Source organism: Camelina sativa, chromosome 2 (assembly GCF_000633955.1).
Source record: "Camelina sativa cultivar DH55 chromosome 2, Cs, whole genome shotgun sequence".
NCBI classification, from domain to species: domain Eukaryota; kingdom Viridiplantae; phylum Streptophyta; class Magnoliopsida; order Brassicales; family Brassicaceae; genus Camelina; species Camelina sativa.
In genome coordinates, this window is record NC_025686.1 from 22,834,162 (window position 1) to 22,851,979 (window position 17,818).

General features: G+C 31.5%; 2 protein-coding genes across 2 annotated transcripts; both read left to right on the forward strand.

Annotated features, from left to right (window-relative positions):
- Nucleotides 3,132–5,966, forward strand: LOC104733293 (probable receptor-like protein kinase At5g56460). Its single transcript, XM_010452883.2, has 6 exons — nucleotides 3,132–3,619; nucleotides 4,133–4,452; nucleotides 4,675–4,810; nucleotides 4,907–5,043; nucleotides 5,122–5,245; nucleotides 5,361–5,966. Exons 1-6 carry the CDS (start codon nucleotides 3,556–3,558, stop codon nucleotides 5,762–5,764), a joined length of 1,185 nt encoding a protein of 394 aa, XP_010451185.1. The 5' UTR covers nucleotides 3,132–3,555; the 3' UTR covers nucleotides 5,765–5,966.
- LOC104733303 (probable L-gulonolactone oxidase 4) lies at nucleotides 7,267–9,685 on the forward strand. Its single transcript, XM_010452891.1, has 4 exons — nucleotides 7,267–7,945; nucleotides 8,390–8,645; nucleotides 8,754–8,855; nucleotides 8,936–9,685. The coding sequence occupies exons 1-4, from the start codon at nucleotides 7,286–7,288 to the stop codon at nucleotides 9,649–9,651; spliced, it is 1,734 nt and encodes a 577-aa protein (XP_010451193.1). The 5' UTR covers nucleotides 7,267–7,285; the 3' UTR covers nucleotides 9,652–9,685.

Below are 17,818 nucleotides of genomic sequence, written 5' to 3' on the forward strand. Positions count from 1 at the left end.
AAAGAAAGGATAAAAGAACAAGTGGGTGTGGAATGATCTAATAGCAACTTTACATCAACGAATCAGAGAACCTTTTTTTTTTTTTTTACTTCTGTATCTTTAAGAATTTAGAAATTTTGCGATTAGTTGGGAAGAAAAATAAACAAAACATTTCAGGCTTATCTAAGTAAACAAACAAAAAAAAAATGGAAAAAGAAATTTCAAGATAGCTAACACCTGGAGATCAAGGAGATAAAAAGGGATCCAAGAAACAAACTAGTAGTGGGTGTTGAATTATACCTCTTGTTGAAGCAACTTTTCTACCACTTATTTATCACCCGCACACGTTTGATTTGTTGTTTTCACACACATTTTAAATTTCATGCATTTCAATGACTAAACTTTAAATACAATACTACTTGAATAAAAAGAACCTCATAACTTCAGCTTTACTTGTTCAAAACATATAATCATATCAACGTTTACAACATGATCTGTGATAAACATATATATATGGAACGTAAGGATTCATGTATTAAGGAAAAATATACATGACCTAATAAATACTAAGAGTAAATTGAGTAACGTGCGAGATGACATATAAGGGGGAAAATATATAGGTCGGATTGTTAAGTGGAACGCTAATCTTGAAGATTCTTGTGCCGTTATGAGTTTGTATATATTAATAGTTAACTAGGATAGTATCCGCGCTACGCCACGAGATTATTTTTTTCTCTTTTTTTTGTTACTATTTTGTTGTGTTTTATTGTACAGTATATTGTTTGTAAGTTTTTCTTAATTTGTTTGGAATTTGTTGATATGCGTACTATTTTTAATAATTAATTATATTTGAAGATAAATAAGATTGAACATTTAAAAGTCTTGTAAAAATTAGAATTTAGTATTCTGATTTTGCTTAAATTTTATTGTATATTTTATACATTTTAATATTTATAAGGTAACCACTTGAATGACATCTTCTTAGCAAAAAAACACAAGATTATGAATTTTCTTTCTTGTATCTTCTTTTTGGGAAAATTTATTTTACTTTAAGAAAACAACAAAAGTCTTATTTTATTATTCTAAACAATGCTTTAAGTCTGATCCATAAAGAAAACTAAAATATCACTCAACTAAGTTCCGTCACAAATTACTTATTTTTACTTTTATTTTAATAGTTAATATTGTAAATAACTGAATTAATATATAATTATCATTATAAAGATTTAAATAATTTTTTAGCTTAATTTCCCTTATAAAATATATATATAAATATATATATATATATAATGTTGTAAATAACTGAATTAATATATATTTATCATTATAAAGATTTAAATAAATTTTTAGCTTAATTTTCCCTTATAATATATATACATATATATTTATGTTGGTTTGAGTTATTTGTTTTGTATAGAGATTTTTGAAAAAAAAAATGATTTTCTTTACGTAAAAATCATATTGATAACGTAATAACTGGAAAAATGATTATATAAATAACCAAATAAATTTAAAGACAAAATATGTAATAACAAAAATGATTATGTTGTCCAAAGAAAACATCATACCTCTCCGGAAAATTTTACTTTTACTTCAAAATTGTATTCTTTGTTGAAGAAATTTATGGTGATTCAGCAAATTACTTTGATATGATCCAGATTATGCCCAACAACTCTTTTAGTTACCATATCTTTAGAAAACTTTTTCCATAGCTATAATTTTACTTGATGAACCGTAAATCTTATTCCAAAATTTGCATATGTGATAAACAACAAAATAGAAGCTATTATTTGGGTTTTGACCAATCTTGCGGCCCGTTAACACTCTAACACAACACATTTCTTTATTTGGGCTTTGACTAATCCAGCGGCCCATTAACACTTCTCATAACCAAAACACATTAAGCCCAACTTTCCTAGACTGCTGACATGTATTAATTGTTTTAATTTGATAGGCTGTTAATTTTTTCTGAGGTGTCAACATCAGCTTCAATATTAAGGCTGATGTGTCAGAAGAGGAAAGCAACACATTATAGTTTTATTGTATTGATAAGTGTTTATACTTTATATTAGTAAATGTTAGGTAAGGTGTCTATAGGATATTTTCATCTAATTATATGCTAGTTGATGCTAATTGACCCACTAATCCTCTTGTTCCAATTCTACGAGGTAATATATTTTGTAGATAAACATTGTTTGACAAGGAAAAATCAAAAATGTATAATCTCTATGTAACAGTATAAAACGTTATATAGGGGATATAACATTCAGGTATACAAACAATTAAAAAAATTACACAATATCTTTTTTTTTTTGTTTACATTTAATATTTACACAAATAACTACCATTTCAAACTATTACATACAGTATTTGAAAGCGAGATTTTTTTTTTTAAAAGGCCATAATGCATAGTAAAAGTTTTGATATAATAATGGATTGGGGTTTTCTTAATATTTGTTTAAGGAAAAAATAAAGTTTGTCGACAGCTCTACTTGTGAGTCACTAATGGGTAAATGACCAATGAGCACATCTGTTTTTGAAGAAATTAGCGAATATAAAAAATGTTAAGCCACTTTGTGAGATTATGCACTAAAACACATATAGTAATTCGATTAAAATGAAATGTGAACACAAATCAATACACCAAAAAAAATAATATAATACAAATAATGAAAAGAACAATAAGAAAGAATTGGAAAAAGGCAAAAGGCGCACGCTTAGACAAAAAGAAAGCGATCTGATAAAAAAAAAACAAAAAAATAAAATAAAAAGAAGGAACAAAATAAAAGAGAGTTGTGGTTTTCAAAATGCGCTTCATTCATGCGCACTATTAAACCCAATCAATTTGTTTTTTATTTTTTGGTTCAATCAATATTGACGTCAACCAAAATCTGTTGATTCTTTTTTTTTTTTAATTATTTTTTTACAAAAGCGAATTGTTTGATTACCAATATTGAAGCCCTAGTATAAACTAAAGTGAATCGAAAGAGATTAGAATTTGGTTTATTGGAAACGAAAACTAAACCAGAAATAGGAATGACAACCGAACCGGACCGGACCAAAAGAAATCAGACCAGAGTAGACTGATGTCTTAATCGTTTTTGTTCCTTTTTCTGAGTTTCTGTTTTGATTTGTCAGTGGAAAAAGAGAGATAGAGAGAGAAGTTGGGGGCCCACCTCCGCCATAGCCAAAGACCTCTTTCTCTCCCACCTCATACCTCCCTCTAGTCTCTTCCCATCATTGCCCCCGACGAATCTCCCTTCTCTCTCTAAAAGGAGAAACAAAACATTTTCCTTAGTGTGTGTGTCTCTCTTTCATAATCTCTTTTTAAGTCTTTACCTTTTGTTTTGGTTCTTGAAAAAAAGAGTTAAAGAGAGAAAGGAAGAAACCAAGAAAAAAAAAAACAGAACAAAAAATTCCAAGAAGAGAAATTGAGAGCTTAATGTTTTCTTTATGGGCATGAATTTGTAACTTACATCATAAAAAGTTGGTTTTTTTCCTTTTTCATTTCTTGATAAATTTAGTAATCTATCTATATATATATTTGTCACTGTGTGTGTGTTGTTTGGGGAATAAATGGGTAACTGTTGGTGTAGCTTTGAGCCCTTAAATCACAGAGTCTCTGCAAACGCTAAATCAGGTTTCCTTTGTACCCTCTTCTCCTTCTTATTTTGGTTTTTTTTTTTTCTTTTTCTTTTATGTTACTGTCATGGTTATGGCTGGAAAATTACAAGATTTACTTAAGGATAAACTCAGAAATATCATATTATTCAATGGAGTATTCTTTTTTTTTTTTTTTTCTTGATTATTCTGATTATGCTCTGTTTATATTCCCCTTTTGAGACTTTTTTTTTGGGTTCCAAACTTTTTCAATTAGGTAAGTTTTGGTGTTTATTGGTAAGCTAAGATTCGTTTCCTCTCTATTCTATAAGTTTGGACTCATTTGTTGAGAATTTTGACTTACTGATTCTTTCTTCTTTAGTCTCCTTCCATTTCATCTCTCTCTCTTTTTGTTTTCTTCTAAATTAGTCAAAGTCACATTTTTAATTATATTATTCTATGTTCTTGGATTTTAGACCCCTATAAGAATCAAAGTAAATTAAAACTAATCAAACATTGGTTTCTTTGTCTCTTTTTGTGTGAAACTATGTAGAGTCACCAAAAGAACAGAGTCCAGCAGTAGAAGATAAGCATATTAAGGAAGTTCATAAGCTGCCATCAAACCCAAAAGAAGTTGAGGATCTAAGACGTGACTCAGCAGCTAATCCTCTGATAGCTTTCACATACGAGGAGCTTAGGAACATCACAGATAATTTCAGACAAGACAGAGTTCTTGGTGGTGGTGGATTCGGAAGTGTTTACAAAGGTTTTATAAAAGAGGATTTGGATGATCAAGATGTTCCTCAACCACTTCCTGTTGCTGTTAAAGTTCACGACGGTGATAATAGCTTTCAGGGTCACAGAGAATGGCTGGTTAGTCTCTCTCTGTCTTTTTGCTTGTCTTCCAAGTTTCTCAACAGAGTATAAATCGTTGCAACTGAGGAATGTGGATATCTCTGATCATGTGGAGTGAAAGTAGAGTTCTTGATTAAGCTTTATTCATAGCTCTATAACAGATTGAGGTCAGATTGGGTCCTTAGTTTGTAGCAGAGGTCTCTGATATTCTTATCTATTGTCTCTCGATGTTGTGTTTAGGCAGAGGTGATATTCTTGGGGCAGCTTTCACATCCAAACTTAGTGAAATTGATTGGTTATTGCTGTGAGGATAGTCACAGGGTGCTAATCTATGAGTACATGGCTCGTGGTAGCGTGGAGAACAATCTTTTCTCGAGTGAGTTTTAGAGTTCTTACACTCATTTGTCTTCTTGCTGGACATCACTCTTGAACAGATAAGGAAGTCTGAGTTATATGTATCTCTTCTTGGTAGGAGTGTTGCTTCCTCTTTCATGGGGAATTAGAATGAAGATTGCTTTTGGAGCAGCGAAAGGACTTGCCTTTCTACACGAAGCAAAGAAACCAGTCATTTATCGCGATTTCAAAACCTCCAACATTCTTCTAGATATGGTTAGTACTAGTATTAGATCAAGCCCGTCTCTTGTCCATTGACACAATTGTTGAGGTTTCATATTGCTGTTCTGACAGGAGTACAATGCCAAATTGTCTGATTTTGGACTTGCTAAAGACGGTCCTGTAGGAGATAAATCTCATGTTTCCACTCGCATAATGGGAACTTATGGCTATGCAGCTCCTGAATACATCATGACAGGTGAGTAACACAGTATTCCAAACTTGCAAATTACACGTTTCAGAATGTAGTATGCATCTTGTCGCAGCTTCTACTCTAGCTATTTGGATTCTTTCTGATGATGTCTTGGTGACAGGTCATTTGACACCGGGGAGTGATGTATATAGCTTTGGTGTAGTTCTGTTAGAGCTTCTAACAGGAAGAAAATCATTAGACAAGTCACGACCTACACGTGAGCAAAACCTCATAGATTGGGCTCTTCCATTATTGAAGGAAAAGAAGAAAGTCTTGAACATTGTGGACCCAAGAATGAACTGTGAATACCCGGTTAAAGCGGTTCAAAAGGCTGCAATGCTAGCTTACCATTGCTTGAACCGGAACCCGAAGGCTCGGCCTTTAATGAGGGACATTGTAGATTCTTTGGAACCTCTTCAGGCCACAGAAGAAGAGGCCTTACTTGTCCCTACTGTTCAGAAAGCAGTAATTACTATTATTGACGAAATGCCTAAGAATGGATTGAAGAAAGTTGAAGAAGGTTGAAGATGTGTAGAAGGTTATTGAAGAATGATGCTAATTCATATTGTAATTGATCACTTGGTTTTTTTTCTTTTTTTCCTTGATATACAATTAAAAAAGTGAAAACTAGATTGTGTTATGTGTATTTTGACTAAATACAGATTAAAAGACAGATACAGAGGTTTGTGAATTTTCTTCTACTAGTGAAATACAGAGCTTCTGAACCTTTGTCACGTTGTAGTTGAGTGTTTTTTTTCTCTTTCAAATATTAGTTTTTTATTTAAAAAGACACTCAGTGTCAGTGATGTACTTGATTAAGATCGGTTTGAAATTTACTCATAAGATTTGCTTATTCAAAGTTTATACGACTGACTTACACAAATATGTGAATTCGTAAAAGAGCCGTATGTAAACGTTTACCAAATAGAGTGAGAGACCACACTGTCTTGTACTCCACTATAATATGTTTTCTTCATAGAAATAGAAAACCCAAGATACTAAAATGAGTCATACTCATTATCTCGTCATCTCTAAACAGCATCGTTTGGTTCATACAAAAAACAAAAGATATATATGATGGTTTAACATTCTCGTTAATATTAGATATGGATCCACATACCATCACTAATCCGCTTCATAATTTGATTTATTTATCATTCTCTAATGTAAACTGGTGATGAGCTTAGAAGATTATGGTAAAATTCAAAATTGTAGCCAATCAAGAATGTGAAACCCATCTAATTTATTTTAGAATAAAAATAAGCATAGTTAATAGAGAGTCTACAAAAACGCTACTAATTTTCTTTTATTTTTATACAATCATATTTTTTTAAGCCTTAGAGTTAGATGAGGTGTTTTGTGGTAAAGTTCAATTTCAGAAGGTCTATGTAATTTTTGTCATTTCTTTTACCCATTAAAACTCAAATAATTAATAGGGGTCTATGTATTCTATGTGATGTAAATCCGGTTTAAAGTCAGTCAAATATCATCATATCATGTTCTAAAGAGTAACTATATATGTGATGTAATTAAAAGCCCTAATTATATAGCTAGCTAGGTCCACTGTCTAAATAATTAAGTTCTTCTCTGAATTTCATGTAATGATTTTGTCTCTTTTGTCTTTGGAAAAGTATTTTGAGAATATGATGTTGATATATTACCATACACTATACCACAAAAGCTCAAATTACAGGTCGCTCTTTAATAATACCATGTGATGATATGTTGAAAGTTGAAACTAGGAAAAAACTCTTATGTTACTACATACCACAAAAGCTCGCCATATAGCCGATTACATGTCCGCTCTTAATATCTATTTAATAATACCATGTGATAATTTGTTGAAACTAAGAAAAACTGTTCTGTAAACATACCACAAAAGTTCATATAGCCATATTACGTGTCCGCTCTTAATATCTATTTAATAATACCATGTGGTGATATACTGAAATGATTGACACTAAGAGAGTAATATATATAGATGAGATCATGAGAGGCTTCCCAAACATTTTCCCTTGCAATTAGTCTTGAAAAGTTTCTTACAACATGGCTTTTTGGCTAAGTTTGATCTTTTGCTTTTTCGCATTTGCTTCCTCCACTCCACCCCCTGATCCTGTCAAGTGTGAGTCTGGAAACACTATATGCACAGTAACGAACTCGTACGAAGCCTTTCCTGACCGTTCTATATGTGAAGCGGCAAAGGTGGCGTACCCAAGAACCGAGGCTGAACTGGTCTTTGTGGTGGCTGCAGCCACTAAAGCCGGCCAAAAAATGCGGGTCGTGACTCGGTACTCTCACAGCATCCCGAAGCTGGTTTGTACTGACGGCAAGGACGGGATCCTCATAAGCACGAAGTTTCTAAACAACGTGGTGCGAACCAACCCTGATGCCAAGACTTTGACGGTTGAGAGCGGCGTGACGTTAAGGCAACTGATCGAAGAAGCGGCTAAGTTGGAGCTAGCTTTGCCATACGCACCGTATTGGTGGGGACTTACAGTTGGAGGAATGATGGGGACCGGTGCTCACGGAAGTTCACTGTGGGGTAAAGGAAGTGCGGTTCATGATTACGTGACCGAGATAAGAATGGTGAGCCCCGGTTCCGTTTCTGAAGGGTATGCAAAAGTTTGGGTTCTTAGTGAGGCTATGAATCCTGAAGAGTTTAACGCAGCCAAAGTTTCTTTAGGCGTTCTTGGAGTTATCTCTCAGGTATATAGATCACTTATTAGCTGATTTAATCGTTTATAATTCTATATTTGCTTGTTTGTGCATGCTCCAAACGTATCTATACTGTCACGTATCCAAAAATAAATATAAAAGTTTACTGTCTACATATCACCGTTCTAATAAGATTACGGCACATCCTAACGCCACAATTAGTGCATGTGAGCGCGTTTGAAGTATATTGGGACATTTTAGGTGATTGTGCATATTTTTATTTTCAGTAATTTTCAAATTTTGAATAATCAAAATGGATTAGTCACATGTATGCAGTCCTATTTCCAAGTCAGTGCACTCGTTCGAATATAATAAATTTAGGCTGGACAGACCTGGTTTAAAACCTGACCCGTTTTAAATCTTTGTTTTTATTAGTAAGTATTAACGAAAATTCTAATTATAACGTTTGCTTGTTAATCGTATGTTTTTGGGAAGGTAACTTTCAAGTTGCAACCAATGTTCAAGAGATCGTTGACATATGTGATGATAGATGACACTGATTTTGGAGAGCAAGCCGTGACTTTTGGGGAAAAACATGAGTTTTCGGATTTCATATGGTTACCAAGCCAAGGCAAAGTGCTGTATCGAATTGATGATCGAGTTCCGGGCAACGTTTCAGGCAATGGCTTGTTCAATTTTTTCCCATTCCGTTCACAAGTGTCTCTGGCCTTAGCCTTCACCAGATCCTTAGGTTCGTTTATTTATTTATCACTCATATATATATAATTTGTATAGTTATAAACTTATAATACAGTATTTCTAAATTTTATATGATTTTGTTTCATGATATGAAATGAAGAGGAGAGTGACGAGTCGTCGGGTGAGGCAAACAACAAGTGTGTGAGAGCAAAGATAGTAACATCTTTGTTGTTTAGAATCTCATACGGTTTAACCAACAATGGTACTCTCTCTTGATTGAATGATCTTGCATATTAGATTTTTTCTAACTTATTTTACATATTCACTTTATTTCCACTGTAGGCTTTCTATTTACAGGCTATCCGGTCATCGGAAGCCAAGACCGTATGATGTCTTCCGGTGCGTGTCTAGATAGTCATCAGAACGGACTGATTACGGCTTGTCCGTGGGATCCACGAATTAAAGGCGAGTTTTTTTACCAAACAGCATTAAGTGTTCCTCTCACACATGTCAAAGATTTCATCAACGACATCAAAGCACTTGTGAAGATTGAGCCAAAATCTCTCTGCGGCCTAGAACTCAACAATGGTGTTCTAGTCCGCTATGTCACATCCTCTACTGCTTATCTAGGGAAAGAAGAAAAAGCTTTAGACTTTGACCTAACTTACTACAGAAGCAAAGATGATCCTTTGACACCACGTCTCTATGAGGATTACATGGAAGAGATCGAGCAAATAGCCATATTGAAATACAACGCCTTGCCTCATTGGGGGAAGAACAGGAACGTAGCTTTTGATGGTGCCATTAGAAAATACAAAAACGCAAACGCGTTTTTGAAAATAAAGGAGAGATTGGATCCGTCGGGGTTGTTTTCTACAGAATGGACTGATCAGATTTTTGGTTTAAAAGGAAACGTAACGATTGTGAAGCCAGGTTGTGCATTGGAAGGGCTGTGTATTTGTTCGGAAGATTCTCATTGTGCTCCGAACAAAAATTATCTGTGCCGACCAGGTAAGGTTTATAGAGAAGCTAGGGTTTGCACTCTTGTAAGCGCTTAAGAGTGATTTACTACTTCTAAACTATTAATGAAATAAAAATTCTAGCTAAAAAGCATTGAAACTATCATGAGTTATGGCATGTCTACGCGTGTCATAAGTATTCATATAGCTAAAGAATTGGAATAATGTGGGTTAGTGTTAGTAATCCGGCCCGAACCAGCTTGGCTCTAATTAGGATTGAGCAACATTGAACCACTAAATTTGGCTCATCCTCACAAACTTACTCGCGTTTTTCTCGGATTTGTTAGTAACCGACCAATAAATTGCATACCTAATTTGTAATTTTACTGTACAAGTATTTATTTTAAAATTTAATTTGATTGGCCTATATGTGTTTATAAATATTGATTATTTACAATAGGATTTTTTTTTAAGAAAAACAGGAGCGGTCTCAAATTATTCGTGCATTTAATACACTTTACTTTTTCCAATAAGTTACAACAACCTGTAGTAGATTCTCAATATAACTCAGTCATGATGTCTCATCATGCCACCGGGGCGGGAACTAGGAATCCTGCGGAGACAAAAAAACATAAGTAAATCAAAGGCATGGTATAGTAAGTTAGATAGACCGGCAAAAGAAAAAGCTAGCAAGAGGACTGCCACAAGCAGCAGCGACATTGACGTCTTCGATTACTTAAGTACTGATAGCTTCGCAAACGCATTTCATTCCGGCGAGGCGGACATTAGTGCAACAACCTTCAGATGTCAGATGGTCTTGGCGGAGTAGGCAGCCTCTTGTAGATAGAATATGAACATGCCCTCAGACCTTCTACGCCTGCATCATGACATCGCTCTCCCTGAATTTGAGATGCTGACAACAACATCATAACGACTAAAAACTGACAAAATATATGTTCTTTCATTTTTTTTTCTCCAATTTTTTTTCTCTCTCTAACATCTATGTAAAACAAAAAATATATATACAAAAATTAGAATATGAATTAATCACATTTTGCTTATTTTGGCAGCAGTTCAATCTATATAGAGATACAAATTTATCCTACTATATTAATTGAGAAGTACAAATATGAAACTAACCTTAAAATGTGCAAAAAATTATATTCAATTGCCACTAGAAAATTTTAATTAAGATTAATTAATTAATTAATTTAAAATAAAAAATGCTGAAAGATCAAAAATAAATAATCTAGAAAAGTAAAAAAAAATATATTCAAATCAAAACTAATTTGCACTTGAAAAAAAAAATCTAAAAAATAATTAACAGCAAAGATTTTTTAAAAATACAAATAATTATTAGTTTAAAAAAATATTTTCTCTCTTTAATAAGATTATAGATGAAACTTACTAAATATTATTTTTAAATATTAACCAATCAGAATTTCAAAAACTACGATTTTATATCTAAGTAGACAATAAAATTATTTTTAATAACTAGATTTCGAAGATTTTATTAAGATTTCAAATTATGATTCTCCTATCATCTTTCTTTTATTTTATTTACAAATTGTTTGGAATTTTAATATAATACTTATGATTAATAAATATGCAAAAACATTTCTGCATATGTTGTGATTTGAATTTTTAAAAACGAAGATATATTACTCTGTTTTTAATGTAAAATATATATTACTCAATCTATATGAATTTTTTTTTTTAATTTCCACATTGGCGGGTTGATAAACTAAATTTATATAGTTGATAAATTAATAAATTTTATTTGCTCACAATTATAATATTAAAATTACTACTTCATATTTTATAAAATATTGATGCAAATACAACAAACAATATAAAACTGTAATATACATCAAAAAATAAAATACTATAATATTCTAAAATAAGTAGTATTAAAAAGACATATATACATTTATACAACAATTAAAAATAAATATTATTTCAAACAAAATAATATTTTTTAAAATATATAACAGTTTTATTATTATATTGTAATCTTTTAAAAATGTTGACCCGTGCTTTAAGCACGGAATATATCCTAGTATCTATTAATTAGGGAATCCTTTGATTTAAAGAATAGGGTAACAATATTTTTTTTTTGGTAGAAGAATATGGTAACAGTATCAACTAAAGAGATATCTATGAAAATTAGCTACATTACTCTTTTTTGGTCAACAACTTAATAGAAATAAAGGAAAATTGGAAATAAAGAATACAGTATATTTTTTAATTGTTTATTTTATACCTTTATTTAAAAAAATTGACCACATGGGGTTTATAATAATCCAAAACCAATTATCCTCAATTTTTACAAAAAACTAAATAACAAAATTATATCCCCTATATAATAAAAACGTGAGTACACAACTATTTATTGTAACTATATAATTTTTATAAGTTGGTTACAAAATAGGTTATAAATTAAATATAGGTTGATTACAAAAAAAAATTATAGATTAATTGGTCAATCCGTAGGCTATATGAATACACGTAAAAATGTACTAAAGAATCCTCTTAAAGAGAATGTTCCAATGATTTATACAATTTTTAAAATAAAATCTTTAGTATTTCATTTCCAAAATAATTTTTTTTAGTATTTCATGTATTGTTACAAAATATATTCTGATATGCATAAAAATATACTATTAGGCGTAAAAAAGAATAAAATTTTGGCAATTTATCACAATTAATCGTGATTTCCGAGATCTTAAGCATGGGTCATATTAAAAAGATTTCACCAAACATGTTCAAAAATTAAAATTAAAACAACAACAAACATAACTATTTCTCATACATAACATTACAAAATTAACAATATAAAACTTACAAAATATGTATTTTTTTCAAGGCATCATAATTTAACATATGATGTTATTGCATAATGTTTTATCCAAATTTTTTTTTATTAATCATATAAATTATATTTTATTCTAAAACTATAACATAAATAAAATGGATTTCAACCCGTGCTCTAGCACAGATCTCAGTCTAGTATACTATTGAAAAGGAAACCTTTTTAATTAAGTAGACATAGAATTAGAGATAATTAAATGTAATGTCATTAGATTAAGTCTTGAAAATTCACGGATCTAGGGTTGACCCGGAATATTTATATTTGGATCGTGTATAATGTGATCAAACGGATCAGTTATAAATGCCTATCCAAACAGATTTTTTTTGTTTAAAATGAATTTAATCAATTTCGTTTCATATATAAGAAAATCGAAATTTAATTCTACATGCCTTAAGGGATCTAAATGTGGAGAGGGTAATTATAGCCATTGATAGTGCCCAGGTAGTGCAAGCAATCACCAATCCCCAAGAGTGGCCTCGCTTTTGCTTCATGTTACAGGAAAATTATCAGGTCTGTGCTGGTTTTGATACGTGGGAGTGTCAACAAGTGGGGCGGTCGGCGAATCGAGTGGCTTCAGCTATTGCCAGGAGTGTGACACGGGATGGGCGGTTCCAGTCATATTTAGGAGGTCCCTCGTGGCTCTACGACCAGATTATTGCAGAAGAATAAAGTGTTCGGTTGGACGTTTCACTGCAGCTCACAGTGGTTGAAGAGCGATTTGGCTTCACCATCAACTATTTGCAGTGTTTCTTCCTTTGCTTCTCTGTTTTTCTTCCCCTTTTGGGCTACTATGTTTTCTCTTTTCTGGTGTAATATAAGACAACGAAAAAAAAATTCTAAATGCCATATAAATAGAACCCGATAATTACTCAATATCTTTGGAAGCAGTTTAAAGTTCGCTTTTATAATAATCAAGGAATTAAGATCAAAATTATATATATATATATATATCTATGTAAACATATTTGATTTACTTTTATATTGTGAGATATTGACGGAAACAACAAATCAATTTAATACAATTAATAAAAACAAATAATCATTTAGTTTAAATTTTGCAATATTTTTTTAACGAAATTAAAGTAATTAATTATGATTAGTATTGATGGAAAGAATTAAAAATTGAAAATTTATATATGTAAACAAATTTATTTGATTGTATATTAAAAGATATAGAAAAGTGTATGTAGAGTCTCACATCAGCTAAATAGGACATATATTTCTTTTATTTGAGTATTTTTAAAACTTTTCATCGTTTCAAAATATTATAATATTTATTTTTTTTAAAATTTAAATATTATAAATATTGAAACTTTTGAAAGGTACACATATTATAAATATTTAATTTTTTAAATAATTATAAATATTTAAACTCTATTGAAAGTTTAATATATTATAATATTTAAACTCCATTAAAAATTTAAGTAATATTAATAATTATAAATATTTAAACTCTGTTGCAAGTTTAATATTGAAACGACCGCACCCGGATTCCCAATCCTCTTACAGGATCCACGGGAAACGATCTCACCGGAACCCCATAATTCCGACCAAACAACCGGCATAGAAATCGCTTCTTACAAAACTTCCACAAATACACCAAACACCACCTCATCTAGTTACTAAGTCGCACAACCAACCATCCCTAGCGACCAAAAACAAGAGAGGTGCACTGGAATATTTGATTCCTTCCAGACACGGACAACACTTCCCCACAATTATTCCAACTCACTATCAACTCCTCTAGTGTTAAACGGCACTTCCACCTGGTGTCGAACGTCACTCATCACACCACTTGCAAACCAACACACACAGCGACGCTCGCGGCATCACTTCCATCAATCTCTCCTCATCTAAACCTAACTCTAGATGTCCTCATAAGACCCAAACACACAACAACATACTAGTGTCAACCGACACCACTTTGGTGTCGCTCGACACCCCAACCTTACCACAAAACCATCTATAACAAACCACAATACAAACACTTGAATAAATCATAAACCAACGGTTCATTTCACAAACCAACCGTTGGATATGAAGCTTATAGCACCACGAAGCTACCTACCAAAATTCAGCCAAATCGGACTTCGTTTCATCCTCCAAACATTGCTCCGAAGTAGCCCTCTCGAACAAGTTTGCGCTGTTCATCCCCTGGTGTTGGTGTCGGTCGACACCACAATAATGTCAACCAACACCAACCCGGAAATCCCGATCCGAGCCTCCCTTCAAGCTTCTTCTCGCCGCAAAACCCTAATTCTTCACAACCATCTATTCCCTAATCGATAAAGCATCAAACAACACGACTTACCTGGATAACAACCATGAGAAAGCTTCATTGACTCTCCTAATCCACCACCAAGTAATCACATCCTTCTCCTCACACATAAAAATAATGGATCTCATTTCCCATCCCTTCCAAGTGAGAGCACCACAAATCTCTCTGCTTCTCTCCTCCTAGAACCGTCAAAACAGATCCCTCCGCTCCTCTTAACCCTCCTCGAGGCTCCCTTTTCTCTCAGGATCAAACTCCTAATCTCTCTTTGTCTTTCTCCTTCTCTCTTCTTCTTCTCTCCACGGCGACCATAAGCTCTCCCCCAAAACCCTTAGTCGACTTCTCCTTTAAATATGTCGGTTCCGGCTTCCATTGAACCAAACCAACCCAAAATCAACAATTCAAATCAATCTGGTCGAACCAGAAAAACTAGTGTCAATCGACACTACCCTTGGTGTCGATCGACATCCATCTCCAATTTGGTTCACGGATGTTACAAATATATTATAATATTTAAACTCTATTAAAAATTTAAGTAATATTAATATTTAAGTAAAATTTTAAATATATAAAAAGTTGAAGTTAAACCCTTAATATATTAAATTACATATAAAATTGGTTTTTTACAATTTTTAGTTCTTCATAATCATCCCAAAATACCAATGTATAAAACTTTGTTTAAAAAAACATGGCGAAAAATAAAGATAAGAGACGAGATCGTAAAATTGGATCAAAATCTTAATTAAACTTTAAAATATCAAATATTGCATATGATACACCACAATTCTGTTACTATATTCTGTCTGGAAATAAACATACCATATTTTTTTTATATAGGTGTTATTGTAAATAACAAAAACAAATCTGATAATTTTTTTTAAACCCGGATTAAAAACAAATCAAATAATGTTCTTAAATTTTTTTTTCCAAATATAACCCCATACATGCGTAATATATTATTAATATTATAGCAAACTTAGTTTTTGAAATCAACGGTCCGAACCTAATAACTTCTTAATTTACTTACAAAGTTAAAATAGAAAACTCCTAACTGTACAAACCTTTGATTGGAAAAGTGACTTCTACAAAACTTGTGTCATATAATGATAGTGTTATTTTTTTTTTGTTGAACTTGTGTTATTTTGCATGTTTGCTAGTGTTAGTAGGCAATTAATATTTTGAGCAATTTGACAAATTCTTTAATGATTTAACTAATAATAGTGAATATGATGAAGTTCAAGCCCTTCTATTATTGGTTTTTACTAATCTATTGATTTTTATTTCTGGTTTGATTTTTAATTAATTATAATTTCATAAAAAAAAATTATGTGTTTGATTGTGCTTATCAAGCCCATAGATTTCTATTTTGTTATTTTTTTTTTGTCAATTATTGGGCTACAACTGGCCGGCCCATTAGCCAAATTCCTATATTCATAGAAAGCGGGACTCGATCCGTTGTGTGATGGTGCCTTATACAAATAGACTTACTTCCTGACACTGCACTAAAGTCACTTCATAATTTCTATTTCGTTACGCAAGTTCAGTTTTAATCAAGTTCATAAAATATACACCTTCTCTCGACATATGCCATGTGGCGGGAACATCCTATCCCAAAACATAAACCCCAAAAAAAAAAAAAAACTGGAATTCTCAAATGGTAAATTATCAAGTGTGGAAAAATAATAACAAATTTTACTTCCAGCTAGAGAGATAAGTTTTGAATGGACCGGCTCGATTCGACTTGGCCCTTAAAAGAAAAAAAAATGCAAAATTAATTAAGCAAACAAATTTTATAAACAAATCGATTCGGGTGAACGTTTGTATTCACCTCCTCTTTTTCCAATGAATCAAAATTTTTTAAATAATATTTTATTTAAAAAATAAATAAATATTAAATTAAAAAGCAAAATTAATTAAGCAAACAAATTTTATATACTTTTATTAAAAAANAACATCCTATCCCAAAACAAAAACCCCAAAAAAAAAAAAAAACTGGAATTCTCAAATGGTAAATTATCAAGTGTGGAAAAATAATAACAAATTTTACTTCCAGCTAGAGAGATAAGTTTTGAATGGACCGGCTCGATTCGACTTGGCCCTTAAAAGAAAAAAAAATGCAAAATTAATTAAGCAAACAAATTTTATAAACAAATCGATTCGGGTGAACGTTTGTATTCACCTCCTCTTTTTCCAATGAATCAAAATTTTTTAAATAATATTTTATTTAAAAAATAAATAAATATTAAATTAAAAAGCAAAATTAATTAAGCAAACAAATTTTATATACTTTTATTAAAAAAAATTAAATATTAGCTTGGTTTAGATTTTACAATTAAAATATGGTTATATATCGGTTTGAGTTTATAAATAAGAACTAAAGTTTATATTTTACCATTAGAGCGAAATAATGTGTCCATCTGGGTTTATAAATGAGGTGATTAGATTATAGATTACTACTAAAACAAAACTATCTGTTGATTTAGATTTACAAATGATGTGGTTAGGATTTAGATTTTACAACAAAAAATAAAATTATATGTCGATTTAAGTTTATAAAGAAGATGGCTAGAGTTTAGATTTTATAATTAAAACAAAATTATATATCGGTTTAGGTTTACAAATAAGGTGGTTAGAGTTTAGATTTTACAATTAAATCGAAATTATTCATCGGTTTGGTTTATAAAAGAGTGGTTTGAGTTTTTAACTATACAATGGTGTATACAAATTTTTTTCCCTCAATTTATGAGCAGGTGAATAAAAAGAGGCGTGAATCCAAGTATTATCTATAAAAGAATTGGAACAATGTGGATTATTGTTAGTAATTCGGCCCGAATCGGTCTGGCTCTAATTAGCTAGGATTGAGTTAATTTGAAGCAGCAAATTTAGCTCATCGTCACAACCCTCAGATTTGTTGTTTGGTCTTTCATCTCTTGCATTTAAATATTTGATTATTGACTACCTAATTTAAATTCCATACCTAATTTATAATTGTAATGTATCAATGTTGTTTTCTCCATTTTCATCATATATTTTAAATTTTAATTTGATATGCCCATGTGTTTTTGAATATTGAATTTAAATATTTGATTACTGACTCATACCAATGGATTCTCAGTAAC

Excerpts from the sequence above, each read along its gene's own strand:
- LOC104733293 (XM_010452883.2), top strand. The coding sequence starts at position 3,556 with ATGGGTAACTGTTGGTGTAGCTTTGAGCCCTTAAATCACAGAGTCTCT. Across the intron at positions 3,620-4,132 it reads CTCTGCAAACGCTAAATCAG|AGTCACCAAAAGAACAGAGT; the intron begins GTTTCCTTTGTA and ends GAAACTATGTAG. Across the intron at positions 4,811-4,906 it reads GGAGAACAATCTTTTCTCGA|GAGTGTTGCTTCCTCTTTCA; the intron begins GTGAGTTTTAGA and ends TCTTCTTGGTAG.
- LOC104733303 (XM_010452891.1), top strand. The coding sequence starts at position 7,286 with ATGGCTTTTTGGCTAAGTTTGATCTTTTGCTTTTTCGCATTTGCTTCC. Across the intron at positions 8,646-8,753 it reads AGCCTTCACCAGATCCTTAG|AGGAGAGTGACGAGTCGTCG; the intron begins GTTCGTTTATTT and ends TATGAAATGAAG. Across the intron at positions 8,856-8,935 it reads ATACGGTTTAACCAACAATG|GCTTTCTATTTACAGGCTAT; the intron begins GTACTCTCTCTT and ends TTTCCACTGTAG.